The sequence below is a fragment of the Argentina silus genome (genome assembly GCF_951799395.1).
Source record: "Argentina silus genome assembly, chromosome: 17".
Classification (NCBI taxonomy): domain Eukaryota; kingdom Metazoa; phylum Chordata; class Actinopteri; order Argentiniformes; family Argentinidae; genus Argentina; species Argentina silus.
Window position 1 is genome coordinate 10,527,600 of NC_139671.1, and position 20,436 is coordinate 10,548,035.

Sequence of the window (20,436 nt, forward strand, 5' to 3'; positions counted from 1 at the left end):
AAAGCTCTCTTGTTCCTGTGTTCTGTTGTGATATTCTCAACATGTTGCGAGTAGCATTGTTTTGTGATGACCGGTGGTCATCTCTCTCTCTCTCTCTCTCTCTCTCTCTCTCTCTCTCTCTCTATTAGAATGTAACATTTTTCTATGAAGTATCTGCCTTGTAATAGATGTATAAGTATACAGTATTATTAAAGCCTAATTTGATTCATTCTATTTGACCTTTTTTGCACTAAATAAGCACAGACGCAACAATTCTTTGCACATAGTGATAATTACATTGGAGTCAGATTACCAATATTAGATATGCTTTGTTATCAAGAAAATATATAGCCGAAAGTCTCTGCCAAACATAAATGTGGAAACGGATATTAATATAAATCTGTCTACAACGTTATCTGGGCTATGTGGTGCCATTCATATCATACTATCTTCAGATGGAGTGGGAAAAGTGCACAATGCTGAGATTGAGGGTACATGCCACACTATACAGAAATTACCTTGAGGGGGGGGAAACATAAACCTTGTATCTAGAGAGGTCTCTCCTTCTCTGTCTCCGGGCTGTGAGGTTATTGCATGGTGCTTTTGTCTTATTTGTTGCTTCAAGGTTGCACCATCGTCAGCAGTAAAGCAGATATTGTCTTTTGAGTTCAGTGCAGTACAGTGGCGCTGTTTATTTTTTCACCAAGCGCTTTTCTCCCACTCCACGCCGAGGCTTTTTGTGCTACTTGTAAAGACCCCTCAAAGGGGTTACTAATTAGTGTCTTTTTATTCAGAGATCAGTCTGATTACATGTTTGGAGTTGAAAAGGGAGGGCTGACATTCATGTTGAGCTCAAGCACTTCCAGTTTGTCTAATTGAGCCTGACAAATTAGTCGTGGGGTCGACCCTGCTCATACAGAGAAGACCTGGTAGTAGTAGCAGTCGCTTTGTGCAAATATTCGTCATTGTTTTTCATTATGATGTTAGATATTACTTTTACAATTTCTGCATTGTATGTCTTTACATTGTAGCCATAACAACTATAGAAGCCATGATTCACCTTCTTTGGTAAATTTTTTCCATGTCCCTCTCCCCAGTTGGACAACTTGATCTTCTCTTGCACATTTTCATGCTGCAGGAGTGTGTGTGATCCTCATCAAGGGTATGGACGGCACTTTGAAATGTAAACCATACACTATAGTGAAGTGACTTTGATTCAGAGATGATGCAGTACCATGTCATCCTGTCAGTGCTCGTAGGGGCTTCTAGGCAGGCATGGTGGATGGACACAAGCAAGAGAGAGCAAGTGTGTGTGTGTGTGTGTGTGTGTGTGTGTGTGTGTGTGTGTGTGTGTGTGTGTGTGTGTGTGTGTGTGTGTGTGTGGGTGCATGTGTGCACTCACATGTGCACATATGTGTGTGTGTGTGTGTGTGTGTGTGTGTGTGTGTGTGTGTGTGTGTGCGTGTGAGTGTGTTTGTGAGTGTGTGTGTGAGTGAGAGAGAGAGGGGTGTGTGTTAGGGGTGTGACTGTGAATAGTGAGGAGTGGCGGCTGCAGAGGCAGGCGGACGGAGGCCTGCAGACACGGCGATGCCAGAGGAGAGTTCAGGACAAAGGCACTGCAACATCGGTGATAAATAATGTAGGTGTAATATCACAAAATGGACGCATGGCTTGGAGGAGCTTACTGGAGGACGGGGTGGGGACTCTAAACAGAAAAGCAGAATCATTCCCAAGTGGATAAGCATAGATCAATAATAACAATAATAAACTGCACACCGGTGAATTATTCATAAACGTTTTTTTTCTTTCATCCATCCACATTGTCCTCAGCTGACATAGAGGCATTAGGGGGAATAATGGTGCCACAGTCTGTCTCTATAAAACCTCATAGGGTTTTTTTCATTAACAAAGAGCCACTCACAAATGCGAGAGAGAATGCAATAAAGTTTTTACATTAACATTTGCAAATATACGAGATGGGTGTTTGGCCTGAATCAATAGTCAGTATCTATTGCACCAGTTCATTGTTGTTGCTGCACAATCCCAGTCTTCCGCCAGTTATGCAGACAGAAATTCAAGTTGACTGTGACGTAAAGTCATGGTCAGTCATGGCCTGACTGTCTCTATAGCAGAGTTACAATAATAATAATAATAATAATACTTTTATTTGTATAGCTCTTTTCTAAACAAGATTACAAAGTGCTACTAAACTAATAGAAAATCAGCATAAGTACAATTCCAAACAGAAAGAAAGCAACATTAAAATAATACATATCAAATGAATGGAGTGTGAGGGAGGGGCGGAATGGGTGGGAATTTGTGAATTTGTGTATATTGTTTAAAAAAAAAAACAAGGAAAATGTCAAACCTGTTACTCATGGTCATTCTCTTTACAGCGTGTATTATACTTTGAGGTTTGATCAATAAACATATTTCAAAAAAAAAAAAAAAAAAAAAAATACATATCATTGAGAATCAGGCAAGTCATTGAAAAAGATTTTTTTAAAAAGAGGCTGGACAAGTGCACGTTTAATGTAAGATGGCACTGAGCCAGTGGCCAGAGCGCTGTTAATGATAGAGAGAATGTTTGGGCAAACAGTTTCCGTGAGCTCTTTTAGGAATCTGGTGGGAACTACATCTAGGGAACAAGAGCCAGGTTTCATGTGAGATGCAATCTCCTTAAGAGTTTCGTCTGATATCGGGTCAAATGAACTCACGGTAGTATTGAAATGGTAGGTAAGAGTGAGGTCATATACAGGTGGAGTAATCTGATGTTTTACATTTTCTTCATGAAAAATAACAACTTTTTTTGCATTCTTCAAGAGACTGCTCAATATTACGGATTGACTGAGCATTTACAAACAGTATTCTTGGATTGTGACAGCTTTCAGCGATCAGATTAAAAAAAAATACAGAAGTATGGAATTTCATCATAAAGCCCTTCATATGAATGTTGAAAACTTGTCGTTTACAAGCCCTACTATTTTCGTTTAGCTTTTCTGCATTCTTTTTCTTAGTTTTAACGGGGGCCACATTTTTAGGAGTAGCCAAACATACCATTGAAACAATTTATTAATTCTTGTGTTTGTTGAATTGAAACAGAGTCAGCACAAGCAGAAAACATTTGCAAAATGACTTGCAGTGGTAGAGTTAACGACGCAAGAGCAAATGCAATTAGACAGGTTGTTGGTAGGAGTAGAACGCAGCATGTTAAAAACAATACCAAGATGGTCTGAAACACAAATATTTTGTGGACTGGTTCACGGTTTGGAGGTTTCAGTGAGGAGACAACCAGGAACTGAAATGCTACACAGCAGGTAAGTACACACACACACATTCCAGAATAATCCATTTCACCCAACATCAATACTGGTACACAATGAGATTCCTTGTTATGTAGACTATTAGCAGATATGGAACACCTCCAAACCATTGACTGTGCTTGTAGTTACCATCCATACTCTGCTCACCCAATGCCTGTCAGCCATTGCAGGCTGATTGAGTCCTCCTGAGTACATAAACACAAACATTACATACGTGTATAAATCACCCATCCATCATATGACCCCTAATATAAGTCCACCACAACAGTAACAGAGTGCCCCTCCGTTACATGTCCTTTATCTCCAGGCTGTTTAAAGTCAGGCCATACAACATTACAAGGTCATACAATGGTATGACGTAAATCACCCAACTAAATGTACCAAAATATGCAAATGTGCACCCTAATATCCAGCTGTCAAATTACGTTAGAGCAACTCAAGATATGACATGATTCTGTATATGATATAGCTGAATATGGCAATTTGCTGTGTGCCTTATGGGTGTGAATGAACAATGAGTCATTTGAGGATGAATGTGTTTCACAGAAATAGAACACGGTATCAGTTTTCTATGTGGACCATTACAATTTCCTAATGTTCCGCTCCAATTGTAGAGCCTTATAGGTTGGCAGTTACAATAAGAAGGTTTGACAGGCAAGTTTTGGCTCTGTATGGTTAATAAAAAAGCATATTTGAATATGAATAATCTGACTCCATTTCACTTAATCTAGAACTATGTGCAAAGAATTTTTGAGTGGGTTGACTAGGCAACAATGATCATGTGAATAACAGAACAGAGAGAGAGAGAGAGAGAGAGAGAGAGAGAGAGAGAGAGAGAGAGAGAGAGAGAGAGAGAGAGCGAGATCAGGCCACCTATGAGTACACTCACATACCGACAGCAGGAAGAAAAAGAGAAAGAACTGCTTCTTCCATTCTTTTTTATACCCACACCTCAACCTTCAGTGTTCAAATCAGAGTTCTTGTCAGGATGAACCAATCAGACCTCATCCTATCAGTTACAGTCAAATGACACTCAGTGTTCAAACATTCCCATAGAGATGCAATCACATGCTAACTCACAGTTACTCAACTTCAAAATGAGACAGTTCCTTTGTCTGAATGAGTTTACGATGGCCATTTGCGCCCTCAGGGAAAGGGATTGAAAGTAGATGTTATGTTCTCCCATCTATTTTGAGTTGAAAAGCAATGTAGATAAGGGAACAGTGACACATTTTCTAAATTGATTATTTGAAGTGGAGAAACTGGTATTGATTTGACATTATAGTTTAGATCAAGGGAAAAAATGTCCCCAGTTCCTAAAGCTCCTTTCATGTGACACTACCCAGCTGCTGCTGTGGGTGTCCCTATGCCCTGGCAGCCTGTCGTCTGAGGGTCCTGGCGACACACCCAGGGGGTAGCAGCACAGCAGCTCTGTGATCCTGCTCTGATGGGCCCCATGGGGCAGCCAGAGAAACCAGAGAGTGGGGGCGCTGGGGGGGTCTCCCTGGCTTGTATAACAACGGCCTACTCAGGTGTTTTACTGTGAGCTCACAGCCATGGAACTCCACAGAGACCAACTGCAGTGATCTATTTTTACCACAACCACAGTGTGATGTTCTGAGAATTAGAACAGCAGAGCACACATAATTAGCAGAGCACAGCAGGCACCTTAATAAGTAAACAAGATTTTATGCAATATCACTATGTATAAACACATACTATCTAATCAGAGAGATGTATTCTAGGATACAGGATATGGTAATTCTTGTTATTAAGCCTATATGGATAGTATACATCAACTAGAGTTCTAATCATGTGCCGTGGGAAGTAGTGTGAGAGCATTTTCATTTGTGTTGTTTGCAATGGAATTCTGGGTAAAAGGCTTTGTAAGCCTTTGGTGTGGTTTAGATCATTTCTAACGCATGTCAATCAGCTTTGTATGAAACGAATGGTCTGCTCCTCACTTCACCTCTGTTTTGCATATAATAAACATTCAGGAAGTAAGCATGCTCCAAGACAGTCAAGGTCATCATGAGCCGACATTAGAGAAAATGGAAAATTTAAAAAAAAATGTCTCTAGCTTAGAAATATCGGTAGCACTTGACATTACAGCTCGGAATAAGTCATAATGTGGTAATTGCCAGTAATTATTTACCAGTAACAATAAAGTTATTAGAAGGTAAGTTGGCCTGTAGTTTCCATGTAATTATTTTGCTTGGAAGATTTGAACAGAGAAGGCTATATTCCATTCTGTTCTAGCCTTGTACCCCACCTTAACCTCACAACTAAGACTGCTGTCTACTCAGTCAGTAGTAACAGGTAGGCTACCTACAGTGGCTGTAACACAGTAATAAACTACCCAATGGGTTTGTTACATGACATTTTTATGGATGATTTCCATACAGTTAATGTAAAGGTACTCTGCCCTTTACTAGGAGGTTGCTTCCTCTCAATAGTTTGCAAATTGGTCCAAAGGTCACCAATGCCTATTTTCCAAGTTAAAAGAGTTACAGAGTATTGCTACATTAAGTACAGACACTGTAGCTGTGTTAAATTTTTTTAGTTAAATATTTGTTAGCAATCAGCAAACATTAGCAGTTGAAAGTTAGCTTTAACGTTAGCTTTTGAAACAAGAAACAAAGGTTTTAAGTGAGAAACAAAGGTTTTAAAGGTTACTTTAGAGAGCAACATTACCTACTAGACAGCTTATTATTACTAATGTCAACGTCTCAATGTGTTAATAATGGAAAATGTACATTTACATTAACTGTATGTAGGCCTTTGTATCAGACCTAATCGGTAGCCAATTGCCGTGTTAACAATGCAGTGAATGCGTGCATACTGATAGGTATGACTGTATTACCACTGACTGATGGTCTAACCATGGTAAACGTGGTCTTGCTTGTCAAGTTAAGGTGGGATACAAGGGTAGACCGAAATGGAAACAGGTAACATAGCATTTTCCAGCTCCGATACCACTTTATTTCATAGTAACTATCTTCCCTGTTGTTGGGTAACAAATCATGGTGTTAGTTGGGAGGTTAAGAGGGGATACAAGGCTAGAACAAAATGGAAATAGGTAATATAATATTTTCCTGTTATGATGCTATTTCAATAGAAACAACCCTCTTTGTTCCTTGGCTATAAATCAAATTCAATTTGTGCTCAAAGGTTTCAATTATTCAAGAACAATATAGAAACGGTGTAACAATAAAATGAAAACAAACATCTTTCATGCAAAATAATTCACTGGAAACTGCAGTCTGCCTTACTTTGTAATAGCTACCGAAATATCAAAGAGCCTTTTCATGGATATTCATGCTTTGATGAAAAAATCTATACTAGACTGTCAGCTTAGCTAGACACAGCCTCCCCTACATTAATATCAATGCCTTCTGTTTTCTGTTTGCTGTTAAACTGCATGTTGACTCCAGAGAAAGACTTTCCTAAAACTAAAACCCAGAAACTTTTAAGTGTGTTTTTCCTTATAAGAGCTTTCTATCTTGACTGTAGTAAAATGTCATAGTTAAAGTGATTCTTTCTCAGGATTGTATTGATGGTGCTGTTCAATTTATCTGTAAGACAATTTAATATCCCTCCCTGAGGACATGCTTGCTTACAAAGGCATTGAAAATATGTCAGTCTTCTACTTCTACCCTTCTGGTTGTTCAATCAAAATGTTGCTTTGTCTCTGAGTCCTTCAAAGAGAATATCTCTGAGGCTCATTTCTGTTTATTTAGGTCACATTGTGTGAGAGGCTGCTGGATTACCTTGCCCTTGTGAGACTAATGAGTTATTAACTTAGCTTTTGTGGAGGTACAATTAGTGAAAGAGTGACAATTCGTAGGGATAGAAACACTCCTGTACAACGTACAGTATATAACAGTAGTTATGTGTTGTTCCTCCACAACTCTTCACAGCTCTCAAATACATATGTTCTGTGCTAAATAAGACATGGTTCATAATATAATTGCCAATCCATATGATAAACTTACAGTGTTGATCTCGCAGTATGTATAGTAGCAGTTTGATGGAAGATATTATCACCAAACATACTAGATCGATAGATGTTTTCCCTTTGATATGTAGACATGCTTGGCCAGTCAAAGTAGAGAATAGTAAGAAAAGAAGGGTAAACCTTGGTTCAATCTGAGTGTAAGTAAGTCCAGGTAAAAACAGTGCATTGATTTATATACAAAGTAGACATCCATGTATGTAGAGTTTTGTTTTGTCCTACCAATGAACCAAAGAGCCAATGAGACAAACACTCTCTATGAGGTCTGTGAATGGCCCCCCAGCCTCTCAGAGATAGCCCCACTGCATGTAATGAAAAACATTTCATTTCCAAATGGGAATCCACAAACAAGGGACTGGCCTCAGGCTAAGTGGGTTTATTCTCCTGTATTGTTTGACTGATAAAATTGCAATTGCTTGGCTAGTCTCCCTTTAGAGGCCACACTGCAAGGCAATATTACTTATTTTCTAGTTACTGTAGAAGTCAAATGCCCATGCCACCTTCCCATTGTATACAGCATTAGCTTCCTTGAATTGTACCAGGAATGATATTAGCCATCTGCTGTAGGGGTTTCAGAGATTTGTCTTGAAAACTGTTGTGGTCATGTTGTAACAGTGGGATGGCTTCGGACCGGGTCTTTCTTGTATGGTCCATAATAATTCATTTTCAAGGTTGTGGATTGGGTCAGGTGGTTGTTATTTTGCTTATTTTGCTTCCATTTTGCTCTGTAGACTCAAATTCCGACACCCAACACTGCTTTGTGAAATGATGTGTCCCAGGAGGTCTACTCACCTCAAATAGTCATTAACTAGTAGTAGTAAGCCACATCAACAACTACTCACAACCATCAACAACCATCCACAACCACGATTATGCACCAGTGGGAGTGGGATGAAACACTTGCAAGATGTTTTTTCTCCTGTCTTGTCTGATGGACACTGTGGTTTGATCTCACTCTTAGATAATGAAACACTGCCCCCTCTTGGCTGACCAGATGAACATGTATTTATTTTCTTCCAATGAAGGTCAAAAGAGGCAAACACTGTTATGCATACAGTTATTTTCCCTCCTATGTTAATCATCACATCAAGGAAAATCTGCTGAGGCGGAGGATCATTGGTGATCTTAAAGTGTTAGCATCAACGGTCTGTTCTCTGGTTGAAAGCTGTTTAAAGCTCATCATTAAAGCTCTACATTTGCTGCTGGACAAGGACACAAAAATACTGTCTTAACATTGACTCATCAATTTTGACAATATAACCACTTCACATAATTATTTTGCATTCTAAACCAAGCACCCTTATAATGCTGTGAAAACTGGAATTTGCTGTAAACAATAGATGAAGTTAGAAAATAATGAGGTCAGATTTTCCCTACTTCCTTTGATCATTCTTGTTTTGTTTCCATGAAGCAGCTTCTTATGGTGATGCTTTATTTTCAATAACATCATTCTCTTTGTTGTGCACAGTGTGCTATGGTCTGATTTTTTTTAACGTGGGATTAGAGCATCCAATGGTGCCATTTATAGACTGTTTTGAGACTTTAGATTTTTCTTTGAGATGAAAAAACGACAAGCTGCATTTTAACCTGTTGGTGTTGATCACATGTCAGTTCTCTGGAACTTCGTAATTAGATGGGAGAGAGTAATCTAGAGACTTCATCACAATCTAATGAGTATCTTTTCATCAATATATGGCAGAGGTTTTTGCCTTGGATCAAAAGATGTCAAAACACCCCTTTAATGAGAAGCATAATACATCTCTGGCTGGAGGCTGCATTCTGCATTCTGCATTTACACTCAAAATGAAAATGATACCATCAGGCGCTCACAGGGGGAGGCTGCCTGTCATACACTTGATCAAATCGGATCTCAGAGTTGGCAGAAATATTGAAATAAATAAAGGGTGGGTGGAAGGGGGGTGGCAAGGAAAGCGGGCGCCTGCTTTAATGGCACTGCAGCACTTTGCAGGCTCCTGTGAGTGTGGCTTAATCACTTGTAAGACTTGATTGAGTGTGTGTTAATAAACATTAGCCTGTCCCTCTCCTCGCAGTGATTAGTGGTTTATGTGCTCTGCTCTCCGCAGGCTGAAGACGCAGTCCTGAAGATTGATGGAGGGCCATGCTATTCAAACAGCAGGCGTTGCTGAGACAGAAGCTCTTCATGCTGGGCAGCCTTGCTATCGGGAGTCTCCTCTATCTAGTGGCCAGGGTTGGGAGCTTGGATAGGTGGGTGTTCACAGAATGACCACATTGGTATCACACTGCAATTTCACTTGACTAAAGCGGTCCTGTTGAATTGTTCATGTTACATTCTGATAACTATCTCCATGTATATGGACTTTTATATGTAGTAAGATATGAACCATCCAAAAAAATGTAAACCAATGTGCTTGATGTACAATATACACTAATGAAACTTCTATCTTTGTTTTGTACTCATTCAGACTGCAGCCTATTTGCCCCATTGAGAGCAGACTGGGCCCTCCTGGCCTGCCAGAGCAGATCCCTCTCAGAACCCTGCAGTATAAGCGCGGCCTGCTTCATGAGCTCCGCAAGGGCAATGCCACCAAGGAGCAGATCCGCCTGCACAACCTGGTGCAGCAGCTGCCCCGGGCCATCATCATCGGGGTCCGCAAAGGGGGCACGCGTGCCCTGCTTGAGATGCTCAACCTGCACCCAGCGGTGGTCAAGGCCTCGCAGGAGATCCACTTCTTTGACAATGACCAGAACTACGCCCGGGGCATCGAGTGGTACAGGGAGAAAATGCCCTTCTCCTTCCCCCACCAGATCACCATTGAGAAGAGCCCCGCCTACTTCATCACAGAGGAGGTGCCTGAGCGCATCTTCAAGATGAACTCCTCCATCAAGCTGTTGATCATCGTGCGTGAGCCCACCACAAGAGCTGTGTCAGACTACACGCAGGTGCTGGAGGGCAAGGAGCGCAAGAACAAGACCTACCACAAGTTTGAGAAGCTAGCCATCGATGGCAACACCTGTGAAGTGAACACCAAGTATAAGGCAGTCCGGACCAGCATTTACACCAAGCACTTGGAGCGCTGGCTGAAGTACTTCCCTGTGGAACAGTTTCACATTGTGGATGGGGACCGCCTCATTACGGACCCACTGCCTGAGCTGCAGCTGGTGGAGCGCTTCCTCAACCTACCGTCCAGGATCAGCCAGTATAATTTGTACTTCAACGCCACTAGGGGATTTTACTGCCTGCGATTTAACATGGTCTTCAACAAGTGCCTGGCAGGCAGCAAGGGGCGCATCCACCCAGAGGTGGACCCCTCAGTGGTGGTGAAACTGAGGAGGTTCTTTCACCCATTCAATCAGAAGTTTTATCAGATCACTGGCAGGACATTCAATTGGCCCTGAGGAACTGAGATCTGATAACTTGTAAAATCTAAGTTGTTCTGTTGGTGTTTTGAAAATGTCAATTTCAACAATATTAAAGGATATTAAAAGCACTTTGATTGAATTTAATACTTGTACATGAGAACGACTATGTGACCAAATATGTAATGGAATCAATGTTTGTTTGTTTCTAAATATGTGAAGGACTAAGGGAAATGGTTTGGGAGTTGTGTGATTGTAAAATGATTCAGTTTAAAGCATCTGACCTTCCTACATAATACTTCATTTGACTCGTCCTGTCCTTATCATAAACTTCAGGACTCCAGGTGTGAGATAGACACCATATGGCTTTTTGAACACTGTCAACAGCACATTTTACAGATTTGTGGGCATACATGTAGCTATACTGTACGTATATGTGACAATGTTTGATAATAAAATAACTTTGAAAAATACATAGATTCTCATGTACCAACAAATGAGGTGCAGAGTCATTTATTTATTTATGATCCTTTTTTGTGCAATGAAAATACCAAGAGAAAGCATTGTGCTATTTATTTTGTTATTTATTTCATTCCAAACATTGTATTGTCTGAACCTGGAGTTAACCATTGCTGTCATAAAATATAGTCTCCCCTCTGTTTGGTTTATTTGATTTAACCTCAACCTACCATGAAGTGCTTAAATCCATAATACAACCCAAAATATGTGGAGGGCAGGAGATGCTCAAAAAGGGGAACAACAGTTCACATGAAACTGAAGTTTGACTGAGATTATATCATAAGACATCAAGCATTTGAAATGTGTTATGTAAGGGATTTGTGTGGTAACTTTTTTTGTTTGACAGTATTTACATGGTTTGTCAATATTGTTGGCCAAAAAGCTATAGTAAAAAAGTCCTTTGTTAATTCTTGTCAAACCAACTGATGCTTATTCTACTGCAAAATAACATATTTGTCTTATGTGCAAATAGCCACTCTCTGTATCATAAGTGTGTCGTTCTGTAACAAAAAAGGATTTAATTAAAATAACATTTAAACACTTGTCAGCTGAGTCTTTTATTATTCTAATCTATTATTGAGTCTATTTTTTTTTTTTAGTATTTGATTTATTGTTATTATTATTTGTTTGTTTATTGCTAATGTCTCATAAACAAGACTGGATCACACTGGATTTTAGAGCCCAATGCTTCTGATCCTTTCATTTGCAATTAGTATTTGGTCAATATTGCATGAATGTGTCATTTGAGGTACGTCAACTTGAGCTCACGGTAAATACAAAATTGCATATTTTATTGTGTCTCATTTCTGTGAGAGGGACTGCATTATAGACACCTGCCAAGACTTGCATCCCTACCCTGTATGCAAGAGGTGTAATCGAACAACGTGTGAATTTGGACATGCAACGTGTGATTTGAAGGGCATGTTCACCACAATACATCAGTAGACTTTGCCATTTGAATTGCATTAAATGTAATTGCATGAGCCTACTATGCATGCTGTGGCAGAGGGATGCAACACATATTGTATATCTATGTCATTATATTTCTATGGAGCCCCGCAGTTCCGCCTCCCACAAAACCCATCGCTCTTTCTTCTCCACAACATTAACCACCGACCGCGTCCATCCTAATATTCCCAAAGAGCATCCTAAACAAGAGCTCCACTCGCAAGACATGGCTTATACGGTTGCAGGTGGAACCAAGAAGAAAGTCTGCTACTACTATGATGGTATGGGATGTCTGAATATGAAAAGTAGAGCCATCATTAGCGCATGGTATTTTACAATGAGTTCAGCTAGTACTAGCGTAGCTAGCAGTAGCACCAGCTAGCTCTGTGCCATACTGTATGACGAGCCACCAACGGGAGACTGGTGCCTAGCTAGCTATTACTCAATAGGTTAGCCAGGCTGCTTGCTAGCATATTTATGCTTGCTTGTTATAACGTCAGCAATAGTGAATAATTATTGAATTATTGCTGTGTGAAACGTTTTGGATCTGTGTTCTCTCATTTTAAGTGCCTGATGTTACTTTGGATATTTTGCCAACGAACTGAACTGTGTGTACGGGGACAGACTAATCCCTGGCCTGGAGCGATATCATTCAATGTGTTTACAAATATGGGGGGGGCGGGGGGGTAATTTCCTTAAATGTATTAATTATAAGAAACCTTTAAAAAATTATTCCACTCCATTCCACTCTTCCAATTAGGCTAGAATTATGACTCACGCATAATTGCACTGGGCGTCCAAAACAAGCTTGTTATGCATTTCATGTAGGGGGAACTAATTAAACATTAAACATGCTATTGCATTAATGTCATTGTCTGTTGAATTAATGTTTCTTTCCTTGTTTCCTTTATCAGGTGACATAGGAAATTATTATTATGGACAAGGACATCCCATGAAACCACACCGAATTCGCATGACTCACAACCTACTTCTGAACTATGGACTCTACAGAAAAATGGAAATCTATGTAAATTGATCATTTTTAGTTTATAAAAACTTAAATGTCTGTATACATCTTTACAAATGTCGATCTAATGAATTATTTATTTGTCAAGTGTTGAATTTCAATCGATAAATTTCCTTTTGTAGTGACTGCAAGCTAATGGAAAAGGTGTAGTATGTATTATGATTTGTCCCTCTGTATGGTTGCTACGATGTAGGCTAAATAAAATAAAAAAACCTAGTCTCAAAAGGACTAATCGGAATAAGCTTGTATGAAAACAATCAAACAGTTATGTGCTGGGTCTGATATTTTCCTTTCACATTGTTCTTTCCAGCACTGTTTCTGCAACCATGACAGTAGAACACGATGAGGAATCCAGCTAATTGTAACTGAGTCTAACTGAGTCTAACTCTAACTGAGTCTCTGAATATGTAGCTATGCTGTTTTCTGTCCACCCGCTTCAAGTTGTTCAAACGTCTTTATCTTACAGCGACCACACAAAGCCACTGCAGAGGAAATGACAAAATACCACAGCGACGACTACATCAAGTTCCTCAAATCCATCCGACCAGACAACATGTCTGAGTTCAGCAAGCAAATGCAGCGGTGTAAGTGAGACACTGTGATGGTGGCTGTAAGCCCCAAAGCCTATTGATAAAGAATGTGAAAAAAATAACTCAACCTTGATGTTTGATGCATCAGTGGATGCAATGTTTGGCTTGTGTGTCAATTGTAGGCCTATTAAGTGCTTGTGACAAATATCTTAAAAATATTCTGATTGTTATTCTTTTAATTTGTTTTTCCCTTCATAGTCAATGTTGGGGAGGACTGTCCAGTGTTTGATGGGTTGTTTGAGTTTTGCCAGCTGTCTACTGGTGGCTCTGCTGGTAAGTTTAAGGAACTGCTGTTATTTTTGTGGCATCAAGGTCACTCAAATTAATATTTAGTCTTGTTATAATGATAATTTTAAGCTCCGTCCGTCATTCTAGTTAGACCTTTCAATGACATATTTTGCATAACTATGTGGGTAAATTAGGCAGTAAGCATTTGGCTAAAGATCAAAAGGAACAGGTTGTTTCTTCATTGTATAGGAAGACACTCAGAGGAGCGAACCCAGCGCAGACAGCTCTGTCTGTTACCTTAGGCTTTAGGGATTTGGCTTAGGGAGACACGGATGTCGAAGCAGGGCTGGGATATGTGTACAAGCTGCAATGTTTGCAGGGTTTTTATTGAAGATCAGTACTGTCAAAGGGGCTTTTTTTTACCCATGCCTTTGAAATCTGCTTCTCTGCTAAATGTTTGCTTCTTCAAACTTTGAATTCCAGCTTATTCAGTGAAACAAGTCCCTCTTGGATAATAAATTATACACACACTTGCTTCTGGAAATACAGTAAACAACAACAAGTGTCTGCTCTCTTGGCACAGCGGGATCCGTGAAACTCAACAGGCAGCAGACTGACATCGCGGTCAACTGGGCTGGAGGACTCCACCACGCCAAGAAGTCAGAGGCCTCAGGGTTCTGCTACGTCAACGACATCGTCCTGGCCATCCTGGAACTGCTCAAGTAGGTTACTGTTCCACAGATAAACCCAGACTTACAATGTGTACATTTTATACAATCTAATTCATTTGTGATTGTGATGGTTTTAATTGTTCTGTCTAGAAGTGTCAATCAGCATCTGTGTGGATATGATATGACACAATTAGTTTTAAATGTCTACCAGCCAGATGTGTTGGAGGCGCTATGATTTTGATGTCTCTTCCCCTGCACTACCACTTAGATACCACCAGAGGGTGCTGTACATTGACATTGACATCCACCATGGGGATGGAGTGGAGGAGGCGTTCTACACCACAGATAGGGTCATGACTGTGTCCTTCCACAAGTACGGAGAGTACTTCCCCGGGACTGGAGACCTCAGGGTGAGCGCCTGTCTCTGAACTTGACCACCACTCTTAAGATGACAGGAATCAAATAAGAATTAGAAGTTTGGTCTGTTACCTGGTAGGAGATCTCTTTGGGATACTCACGTGTTTTGACATTTTTGTAATATTTCCATATGTCTACCTCTCAGGATATCGGTGCAGGAAAAGGCAAATACTATGCTGTCAACTTCCCTCTGAGAGATGGCATTGATGACGAGTCATACGAGCAGATCTTCAAGCCTGTAAGTATGCACCAGTATCATTGGGAGAGTGTCATAGTGTCGCATAGTCCTGAAACCTTACCAAGACATCTGACCTGGGCACGTGTGGTGTTAACATTTAGAGAAATGTTTGCTTATCTTCTTGGTTTTTAAATGTGCATTGTCCAGTGTTGTGCATCTGCAGTCTAAACATCCTCTGTGGTTTTGTCAGGTGATGGCCAAGGTGATGGAGATGTACCAGCCCAGTGCTGTAGTGTTGCAGTGCGGGGCTGACTCCCTCTCAGGGGATAGGCTGGGCTGCTTTAATCTCACCATCCGTGGTAAGGAATCTGAATGCTTGTCTCTACACACTTTTGTTTGCCATTGTAAATGTTTACCATAGAAATGAATTAGCTAAACATAATGAATCTGGTAGTCTCATTGTCTTCTTTTGTTTTGACTATAACTATATGACGTTTTCACCAGGCCACGCCAAGTGTGTTGAATACATGAAGTCCTTCAACCTGCCCCTGCTGATGCTGGGTGGAGGAGGCTACACCATCCGCAACGTGGCCCGCTGTTGGACCTACGAGACGGCTGTGGCTCTGGACACTGAAATCCCAGATGGTGTGGTCATTTAATCCATTCGAAATACATGTTGATATCCCAGCTTTTTATTCAGTCAATAACAGTTCTTTTCCCCCAGTTCTTTACTTAAAAGCTGCAGCCAGTGAATCGATCTTGCCAGTGCAGTTTTTATGGTTTACTTCTTATTGCCGGGTGGGGGGGGGGGGTAGTCTCATGAAAAAAAGGTTTTGTGGCTAGCTGTGTCACTTGACAGAGATGGCCCTGATATTCTTATTCCCACTGGGAGCTGACTAAGCAGACTGTCAGTGTGCTACCAAGTGTGTGAGATGGAGAAAAGACGTCACAGCCTTTCGAAAGGGCCACGACTTCACTTAATGGAATGTGGAACATTAACAAAAGCCTTACCCCTTGCAACATAACCTCCCTCGAGGGTGAGAGACTTTTATAGCTTATAAATCACACGAGTCGTTCCATCTTTCCATGAAACATTTTTTTATTTGAAAGGTTTGATATTTTGAAACTTTCTTTTATTTACAGCATATAAATCCTAACATTCATGTTCACCTTGGCACTCACATTTCTCTTTCTCTATTATGTTTTTATTTTTTTATTTTATTATTATTAGAACTGCCATACAACGACTACTTTGAGTACTTTGGGCCTGACTTCAAGTTGCACATTAGCCCATCAAACATGACCAACCAGAACACACGGGAGTACATGGACAAGATCAAGTAAGGCCTGAGTTTGTGGTGGTCTTGGTCTTCTACGTGTGTCTGCATTGTGATGTTGTTATATCTGTATTACAATGACTGAAAAATGTAGTTTCCTGATGAATGATGTTAGGCTGTGTAAGCTTATGCTTTCACGTGATATCAGATGTACTAAAATCATTGACGTTGTGCGTTTTAATCCTTAGGCAGCGTCTGTTTGAGAACCTGCGGATGCTGCCTCATGCACCTGGAGTGCAGATGCAGGCTATCCCAGAAGACGCCATCCCTGATGACACTGTGGATGAAGACACAGAGGACCCTGAGAAGCGCATGTCCAGTAAGACACACCATATTCTGTCTACTATACTGTTACTACATGAGTTACTATGTTAACACACTTTTGCTACATCAGTTCTTGGACTGCATGGGTTTCCATTAATTAGGTCACACTCTTGACTATCATTGGCTGTTTATTTGTCCTTGCGCATTCCATCGAGGCTGTTATTGGTTGCGGAATCTAAACTTTCATTTTCTGTTACGTTTCAGTCCGAGCGTCCGACAAGAGGATAGCCTGTGATGAGGAGTTCTCTGACTCCGAGGATGAGGGAGAGGGAGGAAGGAGGAATGTGGCCAATCACAAGAAAGGTGCTAAACGGCCTCGCGTAGAGGAAGACAAGAAGGAGGGAGAGGAGAAGAAAGTTGGTAAGTGTGCAGTCCTGTGTCTGAGCCTCTTTCATAAAGGGCTTTAACACTAGTCGCCCCAATGGAGCTCAATGGGTGTGATGTGACACTTTAGAATAAAATAACTCTGCTGATGTGAAACCGATGTCCCCCTCCTTCCCTGACTTTTCCTAAATGTCTGTTTCTAACATAATATTGTTAAAATTTCAAAATCACCCATTAAAAAAATCTGGAAGCAATTTTATGGCTACAACACCTTTTTTTGATGGCCAACATCTCCAAGTGGCGTCCTAAGGCGCAATTTAACACCTGCCCCCAAACTGCAAATGGTCCACTTGAGATTGATATGTAATGACAGAAAAGCATACAGATTTTCTCACAAAGGTGAAGTAGGTTTATAAGGGATATAAGACTTGTTTGTGCAATTTTTCACAGAGGTGAAAGAGGAGGAGAAAGCAAAGGAAAGCAGCACTGAGAAAACTGACATAAAGGTAGGAGTCTCTGGTGTGCATGGAGCTGTATACAGGGGATCATTTGTGTCTGGCCATGAAATGAATGGTCCACACCAAAGGAAGAAAGAAACACAGTCACAGAATCTCTCTGAGTGCTGCCATTTTGGATTAGGCCACTGCTCTTGATCTAAAAAAAAAAAATGTCAGGTGAAATGCTAGAATGTTACCAGTCAAAATACCAGCACATCATTCTTCATATCTTGCTCTACAGTGTCAAGACTGAGCAGACTAGCAGTGCCTGATTCTTGCCACAATACATCGCTCTCCATGGACAGCTTCGAGGATGCTGATTCTTTCCCCTCATGTCAGACTCCACGCCAGAAGCATTATATTTATTATTGATCTCAATGTCATAGTTTTAAGGCGATGTGAAGATTTTGTTTCTTTTCATTGTGTACTGTAGCAGTGAATCTATTGGATTCATAAGAAATCTGAATTCGCTGTTCTGTCCTTTGATACTATTTTATCGCATTTATATTGCAATGTGCTTTATCTTCTGAATGGAATATCAACCTCTAACTACATGTTTTTAGAAAGGATTATGTGATCGTTAGATTTGCCTACGATGATTTCATAATTGTTAACAAATTTGATATTTTGCCAATTAAAAACGTTTTATACTAATGTTTGATGTGATTATCATACTTGTCTGCATATGTAATTTAATCTAATGTTATTACAGAGTGTGATTGCTTTTTGTAAGTGCGTATGTCCAGATCATGCAAATAAGATCTATTTTATTGTGGTATAACAATGCAGCCACACGATGGCGTAACGTCCATCTCTAATCCTTTCGCTGTTCAGTTCAGCCGCAACTCAGACGCGCTTGTACACATTAGCTCGATCCATAGAAGATAGAAGGCACAGCATAGCCACTTAAGTGTTTATCAGATATTCTGTGGGCATCACTCGTGGGAGGCAGTATTACGGCTAGGCTTTGCGAAGACCGCTTTGAAAATGGAAGCAAGTGCTCTCAGCACGATTCCAAAATGAGCACAAGGGGATGCAGCACACTGCTACATGCGGCAGTGCACGGAAAGTAAGCAACAGTACTTCTAGCCAATATAAGGGCTTTCATTTTGAAACAATTAATGTGTTGCACTGCAAAATGAAAACTTCCACATGAAGAATGTAGCGTGTTATCGCAGATATTCAACATGAGCCCAGTGAAGGCTATACTTGCCTGCCAGCAAGACACATCACAGGTAGGCATCCAAATAAATGTGCGTTCAAGAATTGAGTCCATGTCTCCTGCACTTCAGGTTGTGTCGTGTACTCCGTTATGCTGCTGCATAATTGTAATAATCAATGGCATGAATAGAGTCACGTGTGGTGACACTTGAAGCTCCGTTGAATCATCTACGTAGTATGATGTACAATGTCTGATCAATGTACTACTACACTAGTAAGAACAACTGTTCTTCATATGTGTAGGCGTAGGCTACTACAGTAATTGTCATACTTTGCAAAGTGATTCCTGTTATGCATACACAATCTGTTTGATTTAAGAATTATTTTGTACAACTTGTTTGATTTTTGTAGTAATTTGTGTGATGTTCTCTTGAGGGGTAGTCTGACCATAGATGTATATAAGGTAGTGACACCCAGCTACAATGGGGTCAAAAGGTCAGGTACTAGGTGAGACATTGCTGGTGATGGTGCTTCAATCTGTTGTGTAAGGACAAGTGATGGATTGTAGAAAGTAGACAATTTGTCATTGCTTAAATGAAGACAGATACTGCTCAAATTTTATTCACATTTATTTTTGCTTTTAGTGTGCTCACAGAAAATTAGAACACCTTAAGCAGAGGAGTTTAATAGCAATTTTTGTAAGCAAAGTTACATTCCATCTCTAAGTCAAATTGGTCAAAGCTTCTCCAGTATTTACAAAAGAAAAGAAAGAGGCAAGATGCTACACAAACATTGCATCTGATAGAGATTCCTTAATTTGTCAAAGACCACTGAAAAAAGCATTGTCTGCTGTAATCAAAACATACCACAGTATATAAACAGTAACCATTCCACTTATCACAGCTTGGTTGAGTTCAAAATTGCTTAAAAGGTCTTCCAGGATGACTTTGTTTTTTGTTATCTTACAAAAATGAGCGGGTGGAAAAAGAGCTGCAAACTTCATGTGCTTCTTGAGATCAAGATTTCATTTGTACAATAATCACAGTTAAAAACACCCCGCCTATACATACTTACACTTTATTAAGGTCATAAAACCAGCAATAAACAATAAAGCCTATACAACTTGTATTTCTACTGAATCACTGACTGGTACAGCTAATGAGAAGTGAAAAGCTCCTATGATTTTTAAATGACTTCCTAAAACTAGCTCTGGGAATTGTATATTTTGTCATCTCATTGTAAATATGACTTAGTGTTGTAAACCGCATTGGTACTCTTATGGTACATAGATGTTGGTCGTTTCATTCTTGTTTTTAAGACTACTCTTTACGTAATAGTCTGTGGCACAATTCCCAGGCACAAAGGTGCCACCTCCAATTCCTTGCCCCCGCCCACCCCAAAGCCCCCTTCATTTACATCTCAACTTTAACCCCACCTCCTTCATACCATGGGCATGTCCATACATTTTGACAAGTTTACATTTTGTATAAAAATGCAACAACAAAAAAAAAACATTTAATACTGATGCAAAAAATATATGGCAGAGTGTGGATGTATTT

At 40.2% G+C, this 20,436-nt stretch overlaps 2 protein-coding genes across 2 annotated transcripts; both read left to right on the forward strand.

Moving 5' to 3' along the window:
• Nucleotides 1–1,526: 1,526 nt before the first annotated feature.
• Nucleotides 1,527–10,695, forward strand: LOC310817669 (heparan sulfate glucosamine 3-O-sulfotransferase 5; the record flags this gene model as incomplete). The annotated part of the gene is made up of 3 exons (XM_083688326.1): nucleotides 1,527–1,618; nucleotides 9,402–9,543; nucleotides 9,762–10,695. Exons 2-3 carry the CDS (start codon nucleotides 9,437–9,439, stop codon nucleotides 10,693–10,695), a joined length of 1,041 nt encoding a protein of 346 aa, XP_083544452.1. The 5' UTR covers nucleotides 1,527–1,618; nucleotides 9,402–9,436.
• Nucleotides 10,696–12,280: 1,585 nt separating this feature from the next.
• LOC310818102 (histone deacetylase 2) lies at nucleotides 12,281–18,349 on the forward strand. The gene is made up of 14 exons (XM_083688876.1): nucleotides 12,281–12,404; nucleotides 13,038–13,150; nucleotides 13,617–13,734; nucleotides 13,939–14,013; nucleotides 14,552–14,690; nucleotides 14,908–15,049; nucleotides 15,202–15,294; nucleotides 15,485–15,593; nucleotides 15,739–15,879; nucleotides 16,466–16,574; nucleotides 16,760–16,890; nucleotides 17,100–17,255; nucleotides 17,670–17,725; nucleotides 17,958–18,349. The coding sequence occupies exons 1-14, from the start codon at nucleotides 12,350–12,352 to the stop codon at nucleotides 17,967–17,969; spliced, it is 1,449 nt and encodes a 482-aa protein (XP_083545002.1). The 5' UTR covers nucleotides 12,281–12,349; the 3' UTR covers nucleotides 17,970–18,349.
• Nucleotides 18,350–20,436: the final 2,087 nt, after the last annotated feature.